This window comes from Rhea pennata, chromosome 14, assembly GCF_028389875.1.
Source record: "Rhea pennata isolate bPtePen1 chromosome 14, bPtePen1.pri, whole genome shotgun sequence".
Classification (NCBI taxonomy): Eukaryota; Metazoa; Chordata; class Aves; order Rheiformes; family Rheidae; genus Rhea; species Rhea pennata.
In genome coordinates this window covers 9229501-9255280 of record NC_084676.1, presented here as the reverse complement: position 1 = coordinate 9255280, position 25780 = coordinate 9229501, and the positions used below count along the sequence as shown (strand labels likewise).

Below are 25780 nucleotides of genomic sequence, written 5' to 3'. Positions count from 1 at the left end.
CATGGAGTCTGTGGTCACTGTCCTTTCCATCACCTCTGTGGGAAATATTGGTCTCATATAGCAGGACTGTTCATATTTTACAATACAATTGGTTTTGGACATGCTTTTGATCACAGGTCACAGCTCTTCTAACACCTGCACTAAATACTAACTAAGCCTCATAGAATGGAAAATTGCAATGCTAAAGTTAAGAATTAAAATAAAAGTTCAAAAGTTACAGTCAGCTTCCCAGGCAACTGGCTCCACACTGGCACCTATCAAAACATACAAACGTGACTGTCACATTACAAAAAAACCCAGTTATTTGCAGTGATTCTTCATACTAATAATTCAAGTGGTTCCTTGCATGTAAGTGTCATATAGTCTTTAATAATTTCATGCGTCATTTATTGCAAAAAGGTTTTATAAAATATTTCCTAACATCTTTTTAAATTTTAAAGAAAATGTACATTAGGTACAGGTGCCCTAACCGGGTATGAGGGGGTGCTGTAACATATTTCCCCCGTCCCCTTCAAAAAATGTTTACTACTTGGTGAAGATTTCAGAGGAAAAATAGGACAAGTTCAGTCTCAGATTTCTTTCAGTCCTGATGAGCTGGTGCTCTTCGTGGCAGTGTAGTGAGGTTCCATAAAAACAGCAGTTGACTAGTGTCTCTGAGCTGAAAAGGGGAGAGAAAGGGAAAATGGTTAAATGTCTTCCAGTATATATTGCAAAAGTAGGAAAGCAAAATCTGAGATGGCCAAAAAAGTTACCAGTTCACCTGTTCAGTTTTATGCACTGTGTGCAGAAGACAAAAGAAAAAAAAAATATTTACATTATTATAAGACATATACAAGTGAACAAACTCCTCAGTTGACTGGAGTTTTTGGAGAAGCTACCATACTAATCTGTGCTATGGCTCACCCCGTTTTAACATTGAGAGAATTTTTAAAGTAGTTTAGAGTAGTTAATGAAGGAGGAAGATTAATATACAAAGCCTCTACAATGACATACAGTTTATAACATAAAACTACAGTTGTTATTGTAGTGGCACTCTGAATGTGTACTAGAGCTATCAAGACCTGAAGAATACAAGGGAGCACCAGAGTATAAAGCTGCTAAGCATGTTTCATGTTATTTATTGCTCGTTTCCCCATTTTCTCCATACAATGCTAATAAAGTAATGATAAAGCAGATAAAAACAGTCCAAGTCATAACTATTGCATGAGACCGCCACCAGTCAGTAACCATTTAGCAGAGTACAGAGTAGTATAGTCTGCACTGACTTGCCACTTCTGTAACGTTGAAAAACAGAGTTAAACAACAGTATCAGCTGGAAGAGACCATCAGAGGTCATTTGGTCTAACCTCTTGCTCAAAAAAACAGACAAGGGAACAAAAAAAAAGTTCCAGTAGAAGCAGGCCAATCACACTGATTCCTTTTACAATTCTGTTGTGCTCAAACTGCCAAAATTACTTTTGCTGTAAATATACATTTTTCAGCACTGCCAACACTATAGTGAACAGAGCACAATTAAAGTAAGAGACTCAGAACGTGGTCATGAAAATCCCAAAGTTCCTTCTAAACAGACAACTCTCCTGAGCAACTACCAAAAGAGTTACAAAAAAAGAGAAATAAAAGACAGGAATTTGTCCTAATACAATAGGAAGCAAGGAAGAGAAGGAGTATAACTCCGGATTTCTCAATCGATCGGCTGCTCATTGTGCCAAGAAAGGACAATATAAAACACAGAAAAATAATTCATTTTATATCCTATATAATGCAGTAGAAAGAATTAAAACATGAATGAAATTTTGGGAAACTTCATACAAAAAAGAAGAAATAAGGAGTAATTATGAAAGGTAACACATCTAGGCAAAGATGTGTCTAGTTGCTGCACACAGACAGTCAAGTTAAAGAACCACATAGATATTTGTTCTAATACCCAACAGATCCTCATTTGGATATGATAATCAATTATTATATAATGCATATTTTTATATCCATTTTAACTATGTTCCATTCCAAGATGCATGACAAAAACATGCAGAACCTCTCTAAAGAGCAGGAGGTTAAACAAAGGTCTGTATAGGAAGAACTACTGCATTTTTTCCTCTGTATTAAATAGCACATACTCTTGGTGCAGGTAACTAAACACCAAACTATTCCAGGTTGCAAAACATCTGATACTGGTCATTAAAATCATAGGGCCAATATGAACTTCTCCAAAATAAGACTAATATTAAATTAGTGTTGTGTATCCATGAAGTCTTGCAAAAAGAAGTTTTTATAGCATGTGACAGAACCCAACTCTACTCAGAAATATCAGAAATTCTATAAAAGGTAGGATGACAGTTCAGTCAATATTCTCAAACACGTGCACTTCCAAACTCAAGCCTCAATGACTTTTTAGCTAGCAAAGTTCTGTGATCTGCAAAGGAATAAACACGACAAGAATTGGGTTCAATTATCTGAACCTGTATACAATTAACTAGTTTGTCTCAATAAATGAGCAGTTAACTAACACAAGTGTTCACTCTTCATGACGGTATGCAGTTTTACATTTTACACCTCATCTACCAATGCAGCAATTGCAATAGCCACAGTGCTTTTCAGAATCAATACCTGGCAAAATCTGATCATCACAACATGGCACTCCTGTTACTAAACAAGCCAGTTCCTACAGCTTTCTACTACTTTTTTTATTCTTTTCACTGAAAGACTCCAGAATACCCTAACCTAGCACCAGGCAGCTTCTCCTCCTCAAGTTTATATGCCCACACTAGTGAATCCAGGAACGTTACTAGTTTCATATCCGCAATGATGGTCAAGTCTTGTGTTTTACCAGCAACAAATCTCAGATTACAAAAACCAAACCCAATACATATCCAATAACTAATCTCAAACTTAATGCAATAGGATTGTACTGGATCAAATTCTTTTATGTTCATACAGCATAGTAAAAATAACGAATTATTCATGTAAATCAAACTCTATTTACAGTGTGTTCTCCTCACTGTCCTATTTTGTCTCAATCTTAAAAAAGATATAAAGAACATGCATGCATCTGTATGAAATCTAAGTAGTAAATACACATCTAGGGTCAAATTCCCAATAATCTTAAGTATCTGTTTGTGCTTTGAATTCCATTGTGTTTGGCATACCTTTAAAGTTAAGCATGTATATTAAGTCTCAACCTAAACACAGACACTCCCCTCACGTCAGGGCTTTGGAAAGAAAAAGTTGGGGGGGGGGGGGGGAAACAACTTCATTTTCTCAGAACAGTGGCTCCCTAACTACGGTCCACATGCCACTTGTGAGTTTCTCGTCGAGATCTTGCTGCTCATGTTTTCAGTTCTCCTCCTTGTTTTATCTACTACGTTTCATTAAAAAGACTAAAATGTCAGTGCCTATAATCACAGAAAACAGATGAACTGCGCACAAGGTGATCCCTACTAAGATGTGATCCGCACAAAAACGCTGCTGGTTTAAGGGATACGATCTTATTTTTAAATTGTTCTTTTGCCTTTATGATACAAATGTCACTGTATTTAATCTGATCATGTAATTCAAAATTTAATAAGTCTAAAGAGAAACTTAGTATGGATCTTTTCAAGAAAATACATGTCAATCCTGACATCAGGTTAGGTCAGGGAGAACAAGCTATAAGCTATATTTGAAGTGTTCAAAAAGAAGAGGGAAATAAAATAACAGATTGTTCATTACCTCTCTCCTAGCCTGTTTGCATATGATTAGTTGATAACATAGTGCCCCCTTCACTTAAGGCAGGGCTTAAAGCAGACAGACCTGCCAATTTCACTGAAAACTTCAGTGCCCCCAGTGAGAATCCACAGTGGTCTGTCAGACACTGTAAGGGAGCAGCAGGACTCGTCAGTCTGATGTAAAAAGCTGCCATTTGTTGAGACCTATGGTAGAAAACATCCAGTTAACAGAAGTAAAGAATTCATTCATGATGGTTAAAAAAAAAGAAAAAAGAAAAGAAAAAGAAGGTAACACGCTTGCCGCCCTGAATTCCTGTGAATTCCTACCGGGCAGATTTCTTTGACTTCTTTTGCTTTCTAGAAAACAGGGTATCATGAAAAAATACTAAAAACTCACAGAAAAATCAGATATTGACTTTTTCAAGCTCAAATTGTACTTGACCCGCAGGAGTTTATCTTATACAGAAATAACACAGCATTTAGCAAACAAAAACAGCAGATAGCAAAACAAAATATCTGCCATACGTACAGAGACACTGTACTGCCCACAAAGAGCCGGTGCTCAAAGTCAAAACGACCCTATGAAATTCTGGTGGGCAAAGTAACTGTCGCAAATAAGTGAAAACTTAAGTAATGGATTTCAATTCATGGTGACCATTACCTTTTCAGTATTTCATAGTAAAAAAAAACAAATTTAGAGCACCATCTCTTCTAAAGTGGTAGCATCTTGCACCATTCTGCAGTGCGGCCAGTGATAAACCAGAGTTTTTCATATACTAAAAAATGTAAAGACAAGGGTAGCAGCTAGGTAGACTACTTGCTATTGCAGCAATTCAACTGTTAAACAAATCTCTAGCTAACCATTACTTCCTTCCATGTTTTAGAGTTGTCTTGCTTTCTAAGAATGGACATGAAGAACACCAGCTATTCCTCTCCCTTGTACAACATGACTCCCAGATGAGACACCATTTTTTCCCTCTAACTAAAAAGACAGGAGTTGAAATTGTGTCTTCTTTTGGCTTTGTATGTTCACACAAAACAACGCACAGTAGCGTACACTATATTAGTTCTGGACAAGCTACCAAGAACTTCTTTATTACAGCAATTAATTTGCTTAAAAGAGAAGCAGGTGGCTCATAGTGTATAAAGCATATTGCAGATTCTTTCAATTTGGCTTCTTGTTTCTTAAGACTTTTTTTTTTTTAAAAAAAATCCCCATTTGGTCCCTTATACCATCTACAAACTGAAATTCAAAGCCTTTTTCCCAGTGATGTTATATCTATTGAAGTGACTGCAGCACTAAAGAAAACTACGACAACAAAAGGTGAAAAAGCAAATAGATGAGTTGCTCTCAGTGAAACCATGAGTCTGAAGTCAAAATTCTTAGAAAAAGAAGATGTCTAAAAATAGATTTATTTCAAGAGAAGGCTTCTAACTATTGCAGAACTTTGCTATTCCAAACATACACTCGTTATTTGCATGCTTGTCAAAAATGATAAATGTAGAATATTTTGTGATGGAATCTTTGTATTGTTACAGTGAAGTTTGCTCGAGCGTGCTATATATGGATTTAGCACAGACCAGTGAGGAATAAGCTTGGACTGGATCCAAGCTGCCCAGTTTAAATGTAAATGTAATCGTTCTTTATGGGGGTTTCTGGCTCAATAGCAGTATTTTGTATAGAAAAGGTTTAATGTAGGAACAACATATGGAAATAGGCTCCTCAGATATCGTGACTGAAAAATAAAACCGCACCTGTGCAGTCACTGATCTTTTATACTCCTTGAAGCCCACAAAGCACAGGGCAGAGGAACGATGCTCGTCCTGAGGACGTCCCTAGGGTGAGCTACGCAGGGCAGTGACATGGAGCACGGAGGACGAAAGGCACCATGAGCCCAGTTGCCGCAAGGACTGAAGTGTCCCTGGAGAGCAAGGGCGCGAGGCTGCCAAGCGGCCGGAGCCCGCTCAGCCCCCGCGCCCCGGCCCGGCGTGCCCCAGTCGCCCGCTGAGCTCGCTCGCTCCACCGTATAACCCGTGACCTGCCGATCAGCATCTTCCCTCGGAGGGTTCGGCTCCCCCGCGAGCCGCGGCACACCTACCCCTCTCTAGGCAGTATTTTGAAGTATTTTTTTCCAACTTCCGGACTATGGATTCACCATAAAAATTACCACCAGTAATAAAGGCAGGCATGCGTGTTTTCGGACAAACGCTGATAGGATTTATGGCCTTCTATGGCTTATGGCCCGGTATCATGAAAATTTCCATCACTCAACTCCAGTTTACACAGCTGCTTTCCTGGGAGTTATCACGGTAATACAGCTTTGGGTTTTTTTTAATGGGAAAATTCTCCAGGTGCCGAGTGCCGGAGAGAAAGCAGCACAGTTTTTCAAAGCACTTGCTTTCCCTCTTCAAAGCAAAAGCAGAAAGACAATAGTCAAGTCATTGGGGAGAAGAAAAGGCAGCCCAGAAGGACAAGGAAAGTAAAAATAGCAGCTCTCCCATCACATACTTTAAAGGAAAACACACAGTTTTAAAAGTAGATGTCCCAACATTTAAGAATACTTACAGTAACATAAATGCATCTTTAGGAAGCTAACGCTTTTTCCAAATACAAAACTATGCAACAGAAGAAACAGCAAATGTTGCAAAACTGCTACAAATTCAAGTTCTACCTAGTTATAAGGAGTGATTTATCTTCCAGGTGATGAACTACTAAAAAGAAAGCAGAGCTGCTGGACTCCTCTACATCCTAAGAGGATCCTTAACACCAGGGTCTTAACTGCCAGGAAAACCAATAGTCATAATGCATTCCTCAGTTACTGTAACACACAGTATCAACAATTTCTAAAAAAACCTGCCAAAACCAGCATCTTTATATAAACTTATCTGAAGAGACTAGGTCCCTAAATCCTCAATATTCTTGAAAAATCTCAAAAAAGGCTTATTTTTTCCCTAAAATAGTTAAACACTACCAGTATGATATTCCAACCAAAAAATACTCAACATTTAAAATCTTCACATATAATTATTAATGGCAACTTATAAAGATTTTTTTTCATACTAGCAGAAATACAGGAAAATATTTTTGATTTCTGTCTTTTCTGGGGAGGAAGCTGGTTTTGGTAGCAAGACTTCTTTCTTGGTTTTGTTGAAAGGATTGTTGGGAATCAGTGGAATGATTTGGGAGCTTTCACAAACATCTTCCCAGTGTCTTTAAAGGCATCCAAGTTAAATAAACATCACAAAACCAGTAACAGTAATCCGATAAACGTTATCTCCTCTTATTGCTCATGCTTCAGCTACTTGATACTAAAGTATTACAATCTCTAGCAAAAATAAATTCCCTGGTATTTTTTTTAACAAAAAAGGAAAAGGAAGAAGTGCAAAGGAGACAAAATTTATTCCCATTAGGAAAACATTAGAGAGGGCTAAAAGAAAACAATTTTGTTGCCAGTCACCTTCCAATTAACACTCCATGTGTCACTAACAGAAGAGCATATGATCTATGAGCAAAAGCAACTAGACCATTTCTAGTTCTAGCAAACACAACAAATTATTCACCTAAACCTCACCACATTCATCTACATCCCTGTAAAAAATGCTGACTGAGTTTAGGTCTGATTTTACTGCTGATGTCTTAGGAAAGTTAATGCAATATGCCTTAATATTGCAGTATCAAAATGACTCCAGTTTTAAAGATGATCAAAACGACTAGACTACATGAAACAGCCTACCAGTATTTACACAGATAGCTAGCTGTGTGGCAACGGGAGTATGTGTTCAGGTCATACAGAAAAGCTAGAGGTTGTCACCCTGCCTAAACTTATTTTAGAAGTCTAGTTTTAGTTCCTTTTCATGAGTTACTATTACCAAAACTTGTACTATATGCTTTGAAATTCTGAACCACTGCAGGACTGTTAAACACCAGTTTAACATTAAGTACACATTAACATTTAACATTAAGTATACCTAACGCTTTCTCGAGCCAAACAAAATCCTAAGTGTTATTAAAAATTAAAACAAAAAAACCCATAAATCTTGCATTTCTTAGTAAATATTTGTTTGGAACTGTATCCGCACACTTTTCTGACAAAGCAAGTGTCTTCTTCCCCTTTATGCACCCGTTAGAACAGCAAAGCAAAAGGGCAAAGAGCCTGTGACCAGAACCACGCTCTGCTTCCACGGCGGCACCTCCGCGCGATAGCACCACACGTGCCCGTGAGAACACAGCTTGCCTTCCAAGTCACAGGCTCAGAGCACACGGCTGGCACACACACGAACATTACTTATTCATATCGCATATTGGATATCAAAACCCTCAGCAAACAAACACGAAAACTGACCCAAATGCTTTATTAAAAAAAGGAAAGCTCATTTAAAGTTGACGTTTTATATAAACAATATCATCATCATTTTATGTAGAAGCAGCCCCTTGGCAGGAGATAGGGTGCAGTTGTACTACACATGGAAGCTAGGAATGTATTTTTAGAGGGCCATATTCCCATTAACCCCAGTGTGATTGCTGCGTGGCTGAGAACAGGACCACATGGGGCAGAATACCTCAGCATGGGCACATTTATGCAAAGATTCAGTTTTTCCAAAGGCAGAATTGTTAATAAGAAAATTACAGAAAGCAAAGCTGTAACAGGGTCCGGATAGGTCATCTGTTCTATCCCATCCTTGAGCAGGATGAACTTACCTATCCCATTCCTGCCAGGGATTTGCCCCACCTATTATTTTTTAAAGCTTCTAATTCTGTAAATAATGGAGGTCCCCAAAGAACCACCAGGGTTTCACTCTTAAAATTAGAAGAAATAGTCAAGTGCCTTATCTTAAATCTCTTTCTTGTAATTTTAACTATTATTTCTTGTCCTAGTTCCAACTAAATGGAAACATACTTCCCCTTTGTCTCTGCACCTATCCTACAGTTATTTGCAGACTTCCGATATTTGCAGTTTCAATAGCCTTTTCTTCTCTGGACTGAGAAATAAAGTCAGAAATAGCAAAGAAAATGGCACAGAAATCACATTACAGTTTTTCAAAGTACATGTGGCCCTGATCTTGAAAATAACTAGTGTAACATGTAGCCCAAATAAACTCCACAGAGTCATTTGTCTTCATGAACTGTTTGGAAGAGCAAAGCCTGAATTTAAACTTGGAACAGGGGATCGTTAGTTCCTAGCTCCAACTTACACCTGCAGCCTGCTTTCTGAACATTATCCTCTTGGACCACGAGTACGTATATAGGAAAAACCAAGACTGTTCATCTCCATCAGGACAAGCACAGGAAATAGCAATTTACATCACTGTGCATATGCAAACTATCTGAGAAAGTTATGCAGACATGCAAGACAACCTCTTAGCCCCATTTGCCTCCCTGCTGGAAGCGTAAGGCGGCTCAGGTCTTCCAGTATACAGAAGACTTTTTCTTATGAATGGCATTTATTTTCCATGTCGTTTATCCTACTTCATACCAACATCATCAATGATTTTTCTTGAAATAAGTGAGGTCACGGACCTGAGCTGATTTCGGATGTCAATAAATGGGGCTGTGCTAGCCAATGCTGCAATTCCGCCCTAAATACAGTTATCTCCAGCTGCTGAACCTGATACCACCAACAAAACTGTGCATGGATAAAGCATGCCAATAAGCCAGTCTGTAAGCCCTTGTCTCCTTAACTATGCCTCAGAACTGCTGTTTTTCTTCCTGTCCTTTTCATAGAAGGATAGCTGGTTCACAGTTTCCACTTAAAAAAAAAAAAAAAGTATAGATTAGTCTAAGTTATACTATAGATTAGTATGTATTTCACAGCTAATCTGTAAAAAAGATTGCAATGTTCTAGTAAATTATAGGATAACTATGATCTACTATTAGAAAGCAACAATTAAACAGACCAAACCAAACACAGTCCTCAGAGGTACTTCTGAGTTACGGAAGAATCACTGCCATTCTAGAAGACTTTTGTAAAACTCCACATAAAGTGCTGTATACAGTTCTTACCACTGATATCCAAGAAAGATGAGTTCAAACTAGGACATGTGCAAAGAAATGCCAGTAAGATGAGCAGGGAAGAGAAAACCCGTCTTACAAGAGGATGTTATTTTGCATAGTTAAATGGCGGCACTCTATAAATACACTAGGAGGATAAACACCATAGTAAGGAAACTATTTAAACTAAAATAAAAAGTCATCTCAAAGAACAGCAACTGAGGTATTTTAAATGCTGAAATTGTCTTTATCATTGTTAACGACCATATATCCAAAAAGAGGTCCTTCTCACTATTAATTAAGAATGCTTTGAGGCTAAATACTTGCATCCACATCTCACATAACAGGATTTAATGGTTCTTTGTATAAGCTGATAGCTACTACAAAGGTTGCCAATACATAGACTTCTAACCAACCTTACATTAAATGTGGACAACCTCCAATCAATACAGCCGTATCAGAAGAAACCCAAAAGTTAGTCAGTTATGCAAGGAGACTTCTGTTGCTACTAATAAAACTTGCATTATTCATAGGAATGATTTTACTATACTATTGCAGTTACGGCCTGTGTATACCCACAAAAGGAGATCTTTATCAAAAGGTATGCTACCACATCCTATGCTAAGAATAAGTCACACAATTAATGTAAGTATAGGCTAAACTAACATAAAATCCTGTAACAAGCCACTCGACTTCCACAGGCTTGATTTATATTCTGGAAAGAGGTTAAGTTTGAACAGTTGACTTATGTGACAAAGACACACATTCCAGTAGAATTTTTCTGCAGGCTCTTGCCTCCTGCTGAACATGCAGAGTAACATTCTCAGGCAACCAACCCATACTTCTCCTCCTTATAGTATCTCCTCTCTTTTCCTTCAGGTTCCGTAAGATTTTTCTATTTATGTCTCTACAAAATTAAACTGAAAATAGAAATGGAAATATACAGCATCTCAGCACCACTTTAACTACTATAAACTCTGTGCTGAAAGATCACTTTCATGTTTGCTTGTTTGTACACAGGAAACCTACACTGTTACCAAGTGGCTTATGACAAAAATTTTGCCATCTTGCTACCTTTGTAATTATAAGCTTACTAAACTTTTCTTCCAATTCACAGTCCTAGCTATAACAGTTAGAATGAAGTGATTGCACTGCACTGACCAAATTTGCTTAATCTTGTACTTCTATAGAATGCAATTCCAAAGAGCAGATGAACTGAAACTGCCTTGCACTGATTATCAGCTTTTTTCCTGAACTCTTCAGCCAAGCAGCCAGTTCTATTTGCCCACTACACTGCACAGGACACTCCTGAGCACAGTGAATAATGCTACTGAGGGCTAGCTATTAAGATTTGTTTTCCAAGGTTCATGTTCTTATTCTATAATGACAACTTATGCAAAAGTTTATGGACACTATGAATGGAAATTAGGTTCAGGACTTCAGTGGGTGAGCTAGAAAAGAACCTGAGGCTAGCAACGCAAAAAGCAACTTCCATTGATATGATCCTTCTTAAATCTAATCACATATAGAAACTGCTCCTTTTTTTGATATTCTGCAACATGCTGAAAAACGATTCTGCTAGACCTTGCACAACTGGCCTAAATTAAAAGCAGAGAACCTTGTGCCTCTCCCCCAAACAGCCTTCTTGGTGAAGTAGCTCTCAGTTATCTTGTTTCCAAACTAATAATAACTCTACTCTTATGTAAAATAAAACACATTATGATCAGGGATGCTTGGCTTATTTAAGTGTTGCCATATAAAATTATAACTCTGGTTAGAAAAATAAAAAATGCTCAATTTACCACAGAATTCTCAAGAGAAATGTAAACACGTAACATTTGCTTCTGGCTTCATTCACGAAGTGATCACACTTTTAAATACTCCTTTTAAAGGACATGTCTGTAAATACTGGAATAATTATTTTCCTAAACATTTAACTGAATTTAAAGATCTTTAAGGGCAGAGTATGCTGGTATTAAAAACTCATCACCATTCCTCACTCCACCTGCCAGCTGAAATACCATGTGTATTCAACAACCACCTAGAGGAAATTTGTTAATTCAAAAATATATCATCTGCAGTTTATTATATTTAACTGATACAAAACTTACGAGTCACTATGCTGATGCTTGTCTTCACAAGACACAGGCTGCCTGCAAGGGTTGCGCAGCATAATTACACAGATGCGCTATCCTGGCACTGCAAAGACATGCTCCTGTCATCAAGTTAAATCATTTATACTGCCAATCTAGAGATGGTAGACGCATACCAAACCGTAACAGTGGTCCACGCTCAAACAGTTAACATCACTGGGATGAGATGGGTGCGTAAGTTCATGTTTTTTGCACTTAAAGAATACAAAGCTTTGGCCTAGCTTTAAGATCTTTAAAGCTGTATGCAGTATCCATACCACTGTAACCAAGGTTACTTAGTGTAACAACCAGACTTCGTCTTAAGCCCAATATTCACTCCACTGTCAATTATGTTATATCTAGACATTCGGCTACTCTTCAATGAAGAGAGAAGAGTAAAAGAGAGAAAAAAAAATGACAGTACAACTAGGATATTTTTGACCTAATATAACGTGGTCTCACATGAAAAAAAAATTAATCTATCAGTTCTGAGACCAGTTAAGTCTAAAATGATGATGCACATTCACTACAGACTATGAAGCTTAATGATGACTCCTTAAAAGACTGATCAACCAAGTGTTATAATTAAGACTCAATGTGCCTTTTCTAACTGTTCTTTTGAACATGAAACAATCTAAAGAAACCTCCCCTCAAAACCTGTTGCTCTCCTATCTCAGCTGTAACCACCTGAGCAAACTTTGACTATGTGCGCTCTAGCTCTGTGTAGGTTAAGAGTTAAGTGTACAAAGCTTCTGGGTCTTAAAAAACAAAAGCAAACAAACAGTCCCCCCCCCCCCACCCCTGACTTAGTAAATATTTCTACTGCTACTTGGCCCAGAACAGCTGCAGCATAACCAGTTTGTCTGAGCTGCTGAATCTGAAGAAGCTAGCGCAGACATCTAAACCATGTTGCATGGATTCTCGGCTTCAGAAAGCAGACTGCTTTAGTAACAAAGGTTTATTTACTTAGAGAGCAACTGTTTCTGTTTGCAGGAAAGAATATATAGGAGTGAAACAGGATTTTTCACATTATGAAATTTGTGTGTTTATCACATTCAAAAAGCATTGACATTTTCCATAATAGTTAGAATGCCAAGGAAAAGCTAATATATTTGGAAGCTCAATTACCATACATTTATCAGGAAATTTGGACTGCCATGTATTCAACACTTTAGATTTCAGATAGTTCTGTGGGCACAACAGAACAATATAAAAGGGTTAAAAGAAACTGAATGCTTTGGAAAGACCACACAGTAGCATGAATGTATAAAATTTAGGATTAAGTTAAAATGATTTTAAGCATTTGATGATTAAATCCTTGGTCTCATTTTCATGTCTGTTTAAAATCTAATTTCAACCTAACCTTAAACTTTTGCATCTGTCATGACTGCCTACATGGGCAACTACAGAAAGAATACTGGATGAAAACTGCTCTAGGATGAAGGTTGACAAATTCTTCACAAGACAGTACAAGGCTGAAACAGGAGTGGGTGGGAAAAGACAGGGTAACTCGTATGGTCAGATAAGGACCAAAACTAGAAGGGGGGTGGGGTGGGAAGTGAAGTCAGTTGCATGAAGTTGCCCAAGACTGAGCAACAGACATGCAAGAAAAGCTAAAGTAACAGTGGAGAGTGGGTCTGATTAGCTTTTGACAGATGAAAAAAATGGAAAAAGTTTTCCCACTGCACAAGTAACATTATTCACAGTCCTTATTCAAATAGAGGAAATAAAACCTAATTAAGGGAAAATTTTGATGAATCTCATCTAAAACAGAAAGCCCTTTACAGAGCTAATTTTGAAATGAAAGGGACAGATAATTGCTTAATCTTGAAATTAAGACTTAAGTATACCAATAGTACTTTATATCAAGCAGTTATCTTTAAGAATGAGTAGAAAAAGGACAATTTACTTTTTAAAAGGGTGTCCTCTATACACGGTATACATATAAAATACTAACATCCTGAAATTTTTTCAAGGCTTTTTGAGAAACACACACAAATAATTCAGATTTAGTCAATTTTATTTACAGTTTGTGGTTTTTTTTTTTTTACATTTCAGAGCATTACACAATTACATATTCTCATTTTCTGACCTGCAAACAGATACCTTAAACGGAAATATTAAAAAAGAAAAAAAAAAAAAAGAAAAAAAAAAGAGTTAGACACATCCAAAATGCAACAATTACACATCTGACAATTCACAAAGTGTAATTTATTAGGACGTATCCTAAAAATTTAGGAACAACCAGTCAGGAGAAAATCTGACCAATTTAAGCAATCAATTATTTACACATTCAAAAACAAAGCCTCTCTCAATCTAAACCTCCAGGCAAATGGCCTGAAAGATTTCTTCAGGAAGAAAGACCAGAAGTTATGATTCACATCTATGCAGCATTAACAGCCCTTGATCCCAAACACTGAGCAACTTCTCAGCTTTGTCTTAGAGCTACAGGCATCCCTCTCAGCTTCTCAGACCCTGAAGTGTTATGGTTGTGCCCCCATGTGCATAGAAAGGCTGAGTGTTTAAGAAGTGGTCACTAAGATAAAACCCCATTTAATCTGGTCTTTAAATTACATGAATTTTTCTTCCTTAAAAATTTAAGTCTTTTAATGTCATTTAAACTGGCCCTCATGGACTGGAGCTTGTTGTCTTAACATGTTTACACATGCTTTGGACCCACTTGCACCGGCCAGACTAAATACATTAGAAACTATTTGAAATAATGTTTAAAGACCATTTAGACAAGGCTTACATTTCTATACTTCCCTGATGGGCCACAATAAAATAAAATAAAATAAAATATCACAGCTACTACTTTCATCCCTTGTGTTAACCCTTTGCCACACAGCAACTAGGTACATACTGGGTAGAAACTACTAAAAAAATTCCCTGCAAATAAGCTGCCTTTCAGCTGAGGCTATGGCTCCTATGCATTGGATGTTCGAGGAATTAAAAAAATAAAATAAAATAAAAAATAAAAATAAAACAAAAACAAAAACCAACTCACTTGAAAAATACTGAAATTCTTACTTTAGGCTAATTATGATTGCATGTTCAATTTGTTTAACTTTCAATAAACCGCTACAAATGGAACAATTTTAGTATAAAAACAGCAGTCAACCGAGTGCAACTTCTGACTTGGTAAGTCCTTCATGGTAGTTCTTTAACTAGGCTATGAATTTTGTGGAGCCTTCAGATTTCTTGCCTACCTTACTTTCCATGTTCACGTTTCAAACTGTGTCAGCAGGGCCCGAACTTCGGGAGTCAGCTGCTTAGCAGCCTTAGCTGCCTCTGTGATGGCCTTGCGGTAAAGGCCCTTTCTCTTCTTATTAAAGCGCAACTGGAAGTTTTCTAAAAAGGGGGATAGTTGTGAAAGAGCAAGAAAAGATGTTGTTGGGGACCCAAACCACGATATACGAGCCTCCTGTCGAACTAAAAGGCCATTATCTTTCCGGCTCACAGTTATGGTAAGAATACGGGCTGGCCACCAAGGGAAGCCATAAATCTTGGCCCAAACAATGTCCCCTACACATATGGTCCTGCCATCTGGTGTGACACATTTAGAGACGTTTTTGGAAAAGACTTTCATTTTCAAGGAATTACTGAGCTTTTTCTCTTCCTTTGAGGAGGAGGAGGAGGAGGAGGAGGAGGAAGGTGCATGCATGCTGCCTGGAGGAAAATCAAAGCTTTCAGTAGAGCTACACTCAGAGTTGGTAGATTTCAAATCATCTGTGCTATCACTACTACAAACTGATGCACTGGAAGAGTCAGATTTCTTTTGATTAAGGGTCATATAAACCGTTATATTGCTTTTGCTGCCTCTCTTGCCCAATGTCTGGTGTTCATCCTGATCAACAGTTACATGCACTTGACTTGTGTCCTGAACCTCACTGCTGGCCTCTTCAGGGCCTTTTGAGGGGCTCTGATTTTCTGAAGGGGCCTCACCTGCTGAGCGGGTGGAGGAGCAGCGAGACTGGGGCTTAGTTGCCATCTTGCCACTCCGTATTTTCTCAAGTCCTGTCTTGAGAGAAGAGTCATTTTCTTCATTTCGATATCTTTGTGGCTTTAAACGCAATCGGGGTGGGAGGGAACCTGAGCTGGTGTTCTGAAGACGCCGTGTGAAGTGGACCTTCGAATGTGCATTTTTGGAAGAGGAGGTTGCACTCTGCTTCTTTTGTGCCTTTTCTTTGGCCATTTTCAAGACTTCCCGAGCTTTTGCATGATCCATGTTTTTGCTCTGGAGAACTTTTTTTGTATTTAACTGCGCTTTCGAAGTATTTGCTTGTGCAGAAACTTTAACTACTCTGCTTCTGCTGTGAGCAATATTTGAAACCTTGACTACAGCATTCCTTTTCTGGCTTTCATTTTGGCTTTTTCCATCCACTTTATGGTCAGTCTTAAGTTTTTTATTCACAGTAGTCACACTCTCATTTCTTCGTTTTTTATTATCGTCATATTTTGAAGAGTCACTTGCATTGCCACCTTTTTTAATTTCCTTTTTTTCTGCAACAACACTGTTTTTGCATTTGTCACACAAGACCTGCCTGGGTCGTAGCTTGATAGCATTCATAATAGAAGTGGGTTCCTCCCTGTACATTTTACGCTTGGGCCGCTTAATTTTTCGGGGTGGAGGCTGAGGTATTGACTGGTTATAGGTGTCCCTGATAAACAAAGGGGGAGGATATGGTGCTCCCTCATGAAAGAGAGGAGGTGGTTTAGAAGTCCATAGGCTTTTAGCTAAGCTAGGTTCTGATGGCTGCATGGGAGAAGAGTCATCAGGGACTGCAGCATTAGATTCACACTTCACTTGTGCCTCATCTTGGAATGGTTTACTTTGGAGCTGCATGGCTTCAGGTTTATCCTTGTATTCCCTTTTAGGAAATATAGTCACAGGGATTCCATGGGGTCCAAACCTTAAAGAGAAAAAGAAAGAACACATTAAAGGTTGAGAGATCTTTTACTGCATTTTAAAAAAAGTTTCAGAAGCTGTCTACCATACCCTGCCCTACTTCAAGTTTTCCAAAAGCAGAATACCAAAACCAAGTCAGCAGAGAATGTGAAATAGTTTCACTATCAACAAGTTTTGTTGTATCAAACATACATACAACTATACCAAAGCAGCCCTGAATATGTTACACAAAAAATTTGACTAGAGACTACATTAAAAGATCTCTATGTTCTTAGAAAACGCTTAAAAACACACAAACTTCATACTCAATAAGGCATTCCCTCAGCTCCAAATCTGCACAAGATTAATTTCTATATTAAGTCAATTTAAGTGAGGAAAGCATTTTCATTGCTTTACATAATTCTTCAATTTTTGGCACAGCACAAAACCCTGAGCTTGCTCTAGATTTAATCATGGCAAATATACAATGAATAAAATAGCATTCAAGAGAGAGTGCTGCCATTCCTCATATACAAGAAACATCCATGAAAGAAGTTGATCATCAGTTCATCAGCAGTTGATCATCTGATGCATTACAGATGCAGATTACAGATTATACAGATTACCTTGCTAGACCATGTAATTTTGTTCCAGTAAAAATATCCTTACTATTTCAATCTGGCACAAATCATTTCCCCTCTGTTTTGCAGGCAGATTACCATCTTAAACTACTGTCCACTACTCTCCAGAAAGCTCTAGACAATTCAAGATCTATCTGTACTGCACCAAGACACACACAGGACCTTTAACCATCCTGATTAGTTCCAAGGGAGTAGAATGAAAAAAAAATCCCTCTAAGACTTAAGCATTAGTTCAACTTTCCTGTAGTAACAGAAGTAGCATGTTGCTCAAGCAGGAAACCAGTGGTTCTTGCAAAATTTTATGCAGAGAAACATTTTATCAGTTCAGAAGGCTTCCCTTCTCCACAGAGAGAATCAAATAATACACTTAAACAACACCGTCATCTTTCAGTCCCCAGAACAGCAAGCAGGGATTATTAAAAAACAGTTTACCCTTTCTTCTATCCCACACTGGCATTGACCATTTGCCACTACACGGAGCTTTAATTATATCATTTGGCATTCCTCAGTTTTGCCTGAATCCAGTTCCCATACACACAACAGTGTTTGGTTTATATTAGGTGATATTATAATCAGTTTGAGCTTAATGCAGCAGAAACACGATAGACAAGGCTGCAATTCAAATGCCAACCCAACCATTTTGAATCACTAAACAGTGCTTGCATCGTAGGTACTCCTACTCCACCTGACAAGAGAGTAATTATCAAAGGCTTGCCTTCAGGTAAATGCTAGTTCATTTGGCACTGCAGCTGCTTAACTGCAACATCCTTTTAACTGATTAAATTGGAATCTATTTACAATCTATGGCTTCCTCTTAACTAAATATAAACACCAAATTCTTGTCTATTTCCCCTAATACTTTTAGGAGAAGCAGGTGGCTTATGTAAGTGCCTGGATTTTGTCTTTTATTTCTTGAAAACTTATTTTGAAACAGGTCATCCTATGGGCTAGTAGACTCTTTACACTGACATCAAGTTTTCACTTATTTGTGCTTCTGCATACCAGTTAGTTCTCTGTTTACACTTAAAGTTGTAATTGAAGCAAACAAGCTATCCAAGATTGAACTATCCAATCAGTTTGCACTTTGTAAGAAGAAGAGAATAGAAGGAGCAGGCAAGCTAAGTGAGGGGCAATTCAATCAACTTTGTTTTCATTTAAAGAAGAAAAAAAAAGTTGAACACTTGACAATCTACAGATTAAAAGTATCAACATACACCTAGATACTCACGCCCTCGTACACTTGAGCTCTGGAGACAGACACAGGAGACCACAAACAGTTTAAGCACTGTTCTGGTATTACACATGGGCTGATGTGTGCTCTTTACCGCAAAATAGTTTATCATCTCAGCAAAATTCATTTCACAGGGTGGGCCCACTTCAGTTGGGCTTTAGATGCTCCTCAGTTAAAACTGCTTGTTTACGAAGCACAGTCTACTGGACTACTGAAGGCCACAATGAATTACAAACATTTAGCAGCAGATGTAAGCATTTTTCTAGCCTTCTGAAAAAAACAGAAAGTCTGGCATTAATCCATAAAGAATTATAACTGCAAATTTTTAAATTGCCTTAAAGTCCCAAAGGTTCACCAAGTATAAGAAAGTTTTGTTTCCACACTTTCCCTTTCATTCACAATTACAAATAATTAACTCCACTCCAAATAAGGCTTTAAAAGGAAATATCAACTGATAATAAACTAGCAGTACTTAGAATGTTAATGTCATCCAGATGTTCACCTTTTTTTATATAGCAATAAAATTTGGATCCCATCCTTTATCATCTGAATAAAAATTACATGACTTAAAAAAAAGCTTAACTTACTGCAAGAGTTAAGAACAAGAATTCCCAGACAAGGCAAGAAGCCTATTGCATAAAATTTCAATCCCAAACATCAGACCAGGAAAGTAAGAATAGGATTGTGATATGAAGAAGGGCAAAACTCATGCAGAAAGACGTTACACCTTCACTGTCTCAGGAACTGTTTGACCCAAGACATTTCCAGGAACCAATGCACAAACATCTCTTCTGGAGGACATTTAGGCTGACTCAGTGTCAGGAAGTTAACCACTATGAGCAGTAACTTGGGAAGAAGCAAGTCAGAGGACTGCAAACAGGTTTCCAGCAATATCCTGGTCTAATGCATCATTTCTCTTTCCCTAGATTTCTTTCCTCAACTTCCACTGCCTCACCAGCATGAGCAAAGCCATTACGATTAGCACTCCAAGTACATAAAAGTAGACTAGTGGAAAGTGCAGCATACAGCTGATATCATGAAGGAAGTCAAGATCACACTCTAAGGTGCAACAATAATCTTCTCTTTCAAGCATCTGTATAACACAGGTCAAAGAGCTGAGGAACTGAATTGCTGAAGTGCAATTTGTACACAAGATGCAAGCCAGCTTCGGAGTATTTTTTAAGTAAAACAAACAACACATTCTGAATCTCTTAAGCTGGGACCTGTCTCACAAGAGGTACTGTTTAAAACACAATGCTAGAAATTGCTCTCCTTGTCCACTTAAAATTAATGAAGTCTAGAATTAGAGTTGACAATTATTATCTACCATCGGCTATGTCAAGGGCAAATTAAGACATTATTCCTATAAATTGTGTATTTATATACTAATACGCCATCAGTCAAGACATAGTTCGTGCGACATACAAGATAAATTTCACAAACCTAGAGAGAGAATATTACTTCCAAAAGCTGAACGTATGGCTGCTTTTCTCCAGTGGTATAGCTTGGAAGAATGATACCAAAAAATAAGAGGAGGAAAAAAAAAAAAAAAAAAAAAAAAAAGGACAGATGCAGGATGAGACAAAGTAAATAATATAGGAGAAAATATGAAGACAAAGGAGAAAAGACAAAACAGAGCATGGTATCTCTTTCTTACCACAAAAAGTAGAATGAAGATGTGATCAGAACAAACCTGAGGTAAGACATGGTAGAATATCTAATGAGTTTAAGAGCTAACTCATTTTCATGTATTTATTGCACACACTAGAATTTCAAAGCCCATTTTTTGTACCACTGGTTGGTGAACCTTGAAGGCAAGTGCTTCTTATAAAATCTCAATAATCATTTCTGCTACGCCAACTACATATTAGCTGAGAGTATCGTGTATTTGTAGTTTAGATATTAAAGTTTCAAAAGCTAGCATCTGGGTCAACTATTGTGGAGATGAAAATGGACTAACAGGCTACTATAAAAAGTTTTAAAAAAATCCAAGCAACACAACTCAGGTGTATCATGACATAAATAACATTTATCAATTTATACATCTGGAATGTATGGAATAGAGATTGTATCATCAAAATCTAGCAGATCTGTATTAAAACAAATCATTTCAGTCATGCCACATCAATAAGACTACTCAAGACTACTCAAACATGTAACATGCTGCATGTTTAAGCCCTCAGTATATTATTTTCCTCCAGAAGAGGCAATTCTTGAAGAGGAATACTGCATTTACTGTTTGGAGAGAGAAAAAAATGTATATAAATAGACAGATATAGAAACCTCCATTTGTGCCTAAGTTCAAGCTGGTTACTATATATTATGCAAGAGTGGACCATACATAGTTCTATCTCAGAACATCACTTGAAAGACTGGAAAGGTGCTTTGATAAGGGGTCTGAAAACCAGGAAAACCAAAATAAGAAACAGGCACTAAAAAAATAATGTAATGCAGTTCCAGAAAGCAGTACACTACTACTTCAAACCTACTCTAAATTAGAACTATTTTTCTGTGTTGCCAAGTTTCATCTCTTGACAGATGTCCAGGTTCTTTTTGCTTTGAAAAGGCACCTCTAAAAGAGAAAACTGACAACATTCTTCGTAAGAAACCTATCTCCAGGAGGGTTAACAACTAATCAGTGCAATCAGCAGATCTAATCTTTTTTTCTGCTGTATATATCATGTTATTATATTTGTCTTTAAATGCATATGTATATTAAATATTAACAGGAATAGTAGGAACTATATTTAAATAATAGAGTAATGAGGTACATGAGATCCCTTCTGATGAAATCAAGCCCATCAGACTTTAGCTTTACACTAGGAAGTACCTTCAATCAACTAGGATATGCAAAGACAGAAATCTGATAGAAGCAGTCAGATTTTATTTACAGTTTGTCAACTGCAAGTAATGAATGGGTAGCCATATCATCTTTTATAATTATGCAAAAGCTAGTTTTAGTGTCAAACCTAGAAGTCTGGCACTTAAAGCAATATAGAATTGTATTATAGACATGTAAATTTGGGTACTTCAAACAAAAGAACACTTTTGTACACACCTAATTCATATAGCAGGACTACTACAATGAATATATATTATTTAAATCATATGCAAAATAGAGTGCAGGGGTGCACATGTATTTGTGCATTTAAAATATGAGATAAGAACAAGGACTGTTTAAATTTATAACAATATGCATGTAAAGATTTAAACAATATATCCTGGGGCAGAGGGTCAAGATGCTCTGTAAAGTATTACACTTTCCTCTTGAGCTTGCAACATCTTAAGTTTTTGTTTCTATAATAAAAGAAAAGCGAAACTGAAAGCACCCTGTCCTATCAAAAAGGGCCAAAAAAGAAAGAATACAGAGAATCGGTTCAGAAGTATTTCATATTTGTCTGCAAACACTCTGAATCAGTGTCAATGAAGCACAGTAACTCTGTTTTGCTTTGTTAAATCAAGTCTGCTGTAAACGACTGTGAACAAAACTGATCTTTACCGCGAAGTCAGCCTATAGTAATCGATTACCTTTTTATGCATTGCTCTTTTTTGCCCAATACCATCCTTACGTGTTTTCTAGAAGTCAAAACAGGAAATAATTTAAGTGATTTTTATCATCTGGATCAACATTCAAAGACTCTAAATACTAGGAACATAACAATATGCTCATATGCTAAGTATATTTATTTCACGTACATATCTAAACTGAATAAGGTTTAAATTAGGGTTTAATATACTATATAATTGGACAATAGCTATTTGAGCATAATGTATTTGAGAATTCCTTAGATACTCTGTATCTAAAATACAAATTACGCAATAACCTGCTTTTAATATAGAATTTAGTTGCTGTGATCAAGTGTAAATATAGAACACGTTGTTTTAAATGGCAGGTACCTTACAGAAAAAAAGCACACACAAGCCAAACTCTCAGCTTACTAGTTGCTCACCTCCAGAGTACTGTAACATTAGGCTAAATTGACTAGGAAATGCCTATTTCATTCAGAGCTCTAAAAGCATGGCAAAAAGACTGCAGTTTAAGTGACTCACTCAGCACATGTCACCAAGAAAACCAGTTGCCTCACCACCACAGAGTCTCTATACCATAACATAATTGAAGTATTAACATGTGAAAATATATATTTATGAAAACCAGTAGAAAGCTTACGTATTCAAACTTTTTACTGATCGGTGTTGAGCTTAGTGTTTTCAAGCAGGTACACTGCCTGGCATCAAAGCTTTGGTTTCTGGCATTCTTTCAATGCAGAGGAAAGACAACAGCAGGCTGTGGGTATGGACACAGTATTAAGAGAGCAGCTGTTTTTAATCATTCCTGACCACTGTCACCTAGGCCTCCTCCAACAACTATACAAATTGAAAGCTATGATACCAAATAATATGCAAATATACCAAATAATGTATTAACTTACAGTACATGTTCCCATTAACTTAAAGTCCTTCTTTGAAGGACTTCAATGAAGTCCCCATAGACTTCCATGAATCTGAATCACAGCCATAAATCTGAATCACAGAAGTCCACGTTGTCTGGATGCTGAAACAAACTTTGAAGAATTAGCCACTGTAGAAACTGAACATACTCTGAACTGTTAAGTCTGAAAGGCACTTACAAGCTTTTTCCTCACCGATATGGGAAGGTATCCCTCACATTTTCATCACAAAGAATGTATATGCCAACCCTCAAAATTTCCTTCAGTTTTCTGCAACTGCACCTCCATATTAGTAGGCCCAAATATCAAGTGCTTTATCAAAGATACAAAGGAGTAAACTTATTTGGAAGGGAGAATGCATTTTAAAACCTTAGGCTCCTTACTAAGAACAGCAGTTTTACTCTGATATAACCACAATGCTAAAGGTCCATCAAGTCCATCAGCACTACTAGTCACATATACCCCTTAGGCTTCCAAGTAGATACTTTATTGGTATCTTTGGAAATGTTACACAATTGCAAGGCCTTAGACAGGATATTTTGTAGAAACATTTTAAGGCATCCACATACCAGCCAATACCAAGAAACTTGGAAGGGAATGGTATTAACAGGTGAACTTTAAGCACTTCAGTATCAAGATGCACAAGATTCATTAGTTCTGCAGCAGTGGGGGGGGGGGGGGGGACAAAACAAAACAAAGATGCCTGACAGCATATTCAAAATTTTGCCTCCATCCTCTGACTCTCAGCACTTCAAGCTAAAATAAGTCATGCTACTCTCAAGAAACTATGGCAGCCCATGCTGTCAGAAGGCATACCATAAGAAGAAGGGATGGTTTTACCATCATCCATTGCATCTCAGTCCAAGAACAGTGGAATATTGCTATTTTAAGAAAGAGTAGGCTGTGGCACAACCCACAGAAATGCCCCATCTACCAGCAAGACTAGAGCTTATTGATTTGAAGATGGGAAAGTGACACTTAACACAGGATCAGAAACAGAAACAATCGACCTAGCGCTTCTGAGTTCAGTGTAAGTCACAACTATAACAGGTTTTCTACCTGTCCTAGCAAAATCCTAAAAGCTAGTCCAGTTTTATCAGCCACTTTGGAGTAGAAAGTTGAAAAGAATTACCCTTTAAAAAGCATTTGATAAGTGACCACAAATAAAACTCAGTAAAGTTTTGGATATAGATAAAAGCACACGAGAAACTATTTTCATATACAGAAGCTTAAACATGATAGAATCATAGAATAAATTCAGGTTGGAAGGGACCTCAGAAGGTCCTCTGATCCAACCCTCCACTCTAAGCAGGGCTAACTTTCCTACTAGATCATTCAATATAACTAAGTCCGTCACAAACAAAGCATACGTAATTTACTTTTCTGGCCAAACATACTCACATCACACCTATTTTCAGTCTCCTGGAGAGAAAAGCAAGTATCAAAAAAGTTATGGCTATTCCTCAAATGCTAGCATTCCATCGAGCCCCTTCACACATCCAAGAAACAACTAAAGGAAAGAGGTGATAAATTTTAGAAATATCTTGCAAATTTTGCGGATTTTTTTTCTAAAGTAGCAGACACTTCATCATTGAAAATGCATACTGTAGAATATCAGTAGCTCTACAGTAGTTAAACTTCCCCCAGAAAAGGGAGAACAAATGTCCATGTTTATTAAGTTAAGTTAGAAGTAAAAGTAAAAAGCAAGGCAGGGAGAAACATGCCATATATTTTTCAGTAAGAGTGAGATTTCTGCAGTTTTCCTCCTTTACATCAGCTACACCATCCTTCAACAGCAGATCTTGAATCTTTCACAATTTGGAATACCATGTTTCTTCACCTTTCTTAGCACAGAGTAACAATACAATAGATTCACTCCTCACAGTTCATACCAACAAAATGCTGGCATACATAGACCAAAAGCTTCAAGAAGCTTTGTAAGTGATATAAGTGACTTAAAAATTTAACAAATGTTCTGTAGATTAAGATGACAAACTAGGGAATGGATGAAACAGCTCATTTATCCTTACACTTTTGCAGTAGAGAGTTGAATGAATAAACTGGGAAAAGCACAGCATTCAGGAATCTAAGTTTTAGCTGAAAAATGATACTAGGATTATAAGAACATGACTATAATGACAGTGTATATGACTGTACTTCTATTATATAGTTCTTACATACCTTACTGCAAGAAGTCCTTTTACTTATCTTCCACAATGAAAGCTCAATTTAGATATAATTTTCAAAGACCTATCTACTAGCAATCCACTAAATATCTTTTTGGTTACCTAAGATTTTTAGGCCACAAAACAACTCTCCCTACCAAGAGCTATTACGATCATACACAAGTCGGAAAGGAAATAGCTTAGAGAAAAAGACAGGAGGAGGACACAAATCAATCGCATCTGTAGAAATAGAAACAAAAATTTAGACAAATGATGAAGACGTAGAAAGCTTGAATAGTGCCTGCTGGCAAAAAGAGCAAAATATAAATCTATTTTCTTCCTTCCCCTTATATACTTAACCTTTGGAAAAGGAAGGAAAAATTAATTATCCTCTCTCTCCAGAAGAGCACTGGAACAGGCTAAAGGTAGGATTTTCTAATCCTACATTAAGTCTTGCAAATACTATGCTCATCAGGTATTTCCTTACTGTCTACTTCCTCCAGGTGCAGAGCAAGCCGTACAGTAATTCTGAGCCAGCAGGTGGCATTAAGATCTCCTAGCACACAGTCTTCGTCAAATGCTGGA

The 25780-nt window shown here is 37.3% G+C and overlaps 1 protein-coding gene across 3 annotated transcripts in view; it reads right to left on the bottom strand.

Moving 5' to 3' along the window:
- Window positions 1-567: 567 nt before the first annotated feature.
- Window positions 568-25780, bottom strand: part of PWWP2A (PWWP domain containing 2A) — a 29773-nt gene continuing 4560 nt past the window's right edge. The window contains exons 2-3 of one of the 3 annotated variants that reach the window (XM_062587482.1): window positions 15768-16735; window positions 568-658 (exon numbers count right to left, since the gene is read on the bottom strand). In XM_062587482.1, the coding sequence (XP_062443466.1) occupies window positions 645-658; window positions 15768-16735 (982 nt within the window). In that variant the 3' untranslated portion in view covers window positions 568-644. Of the gene's footprint in view, window positions 659-13940; window positions 16736-25780 lie in introns of those variants that run through there. The other 2 variants (XM_062587481.1, XM_062587480.1) reach the window with 2 other exon arrangements.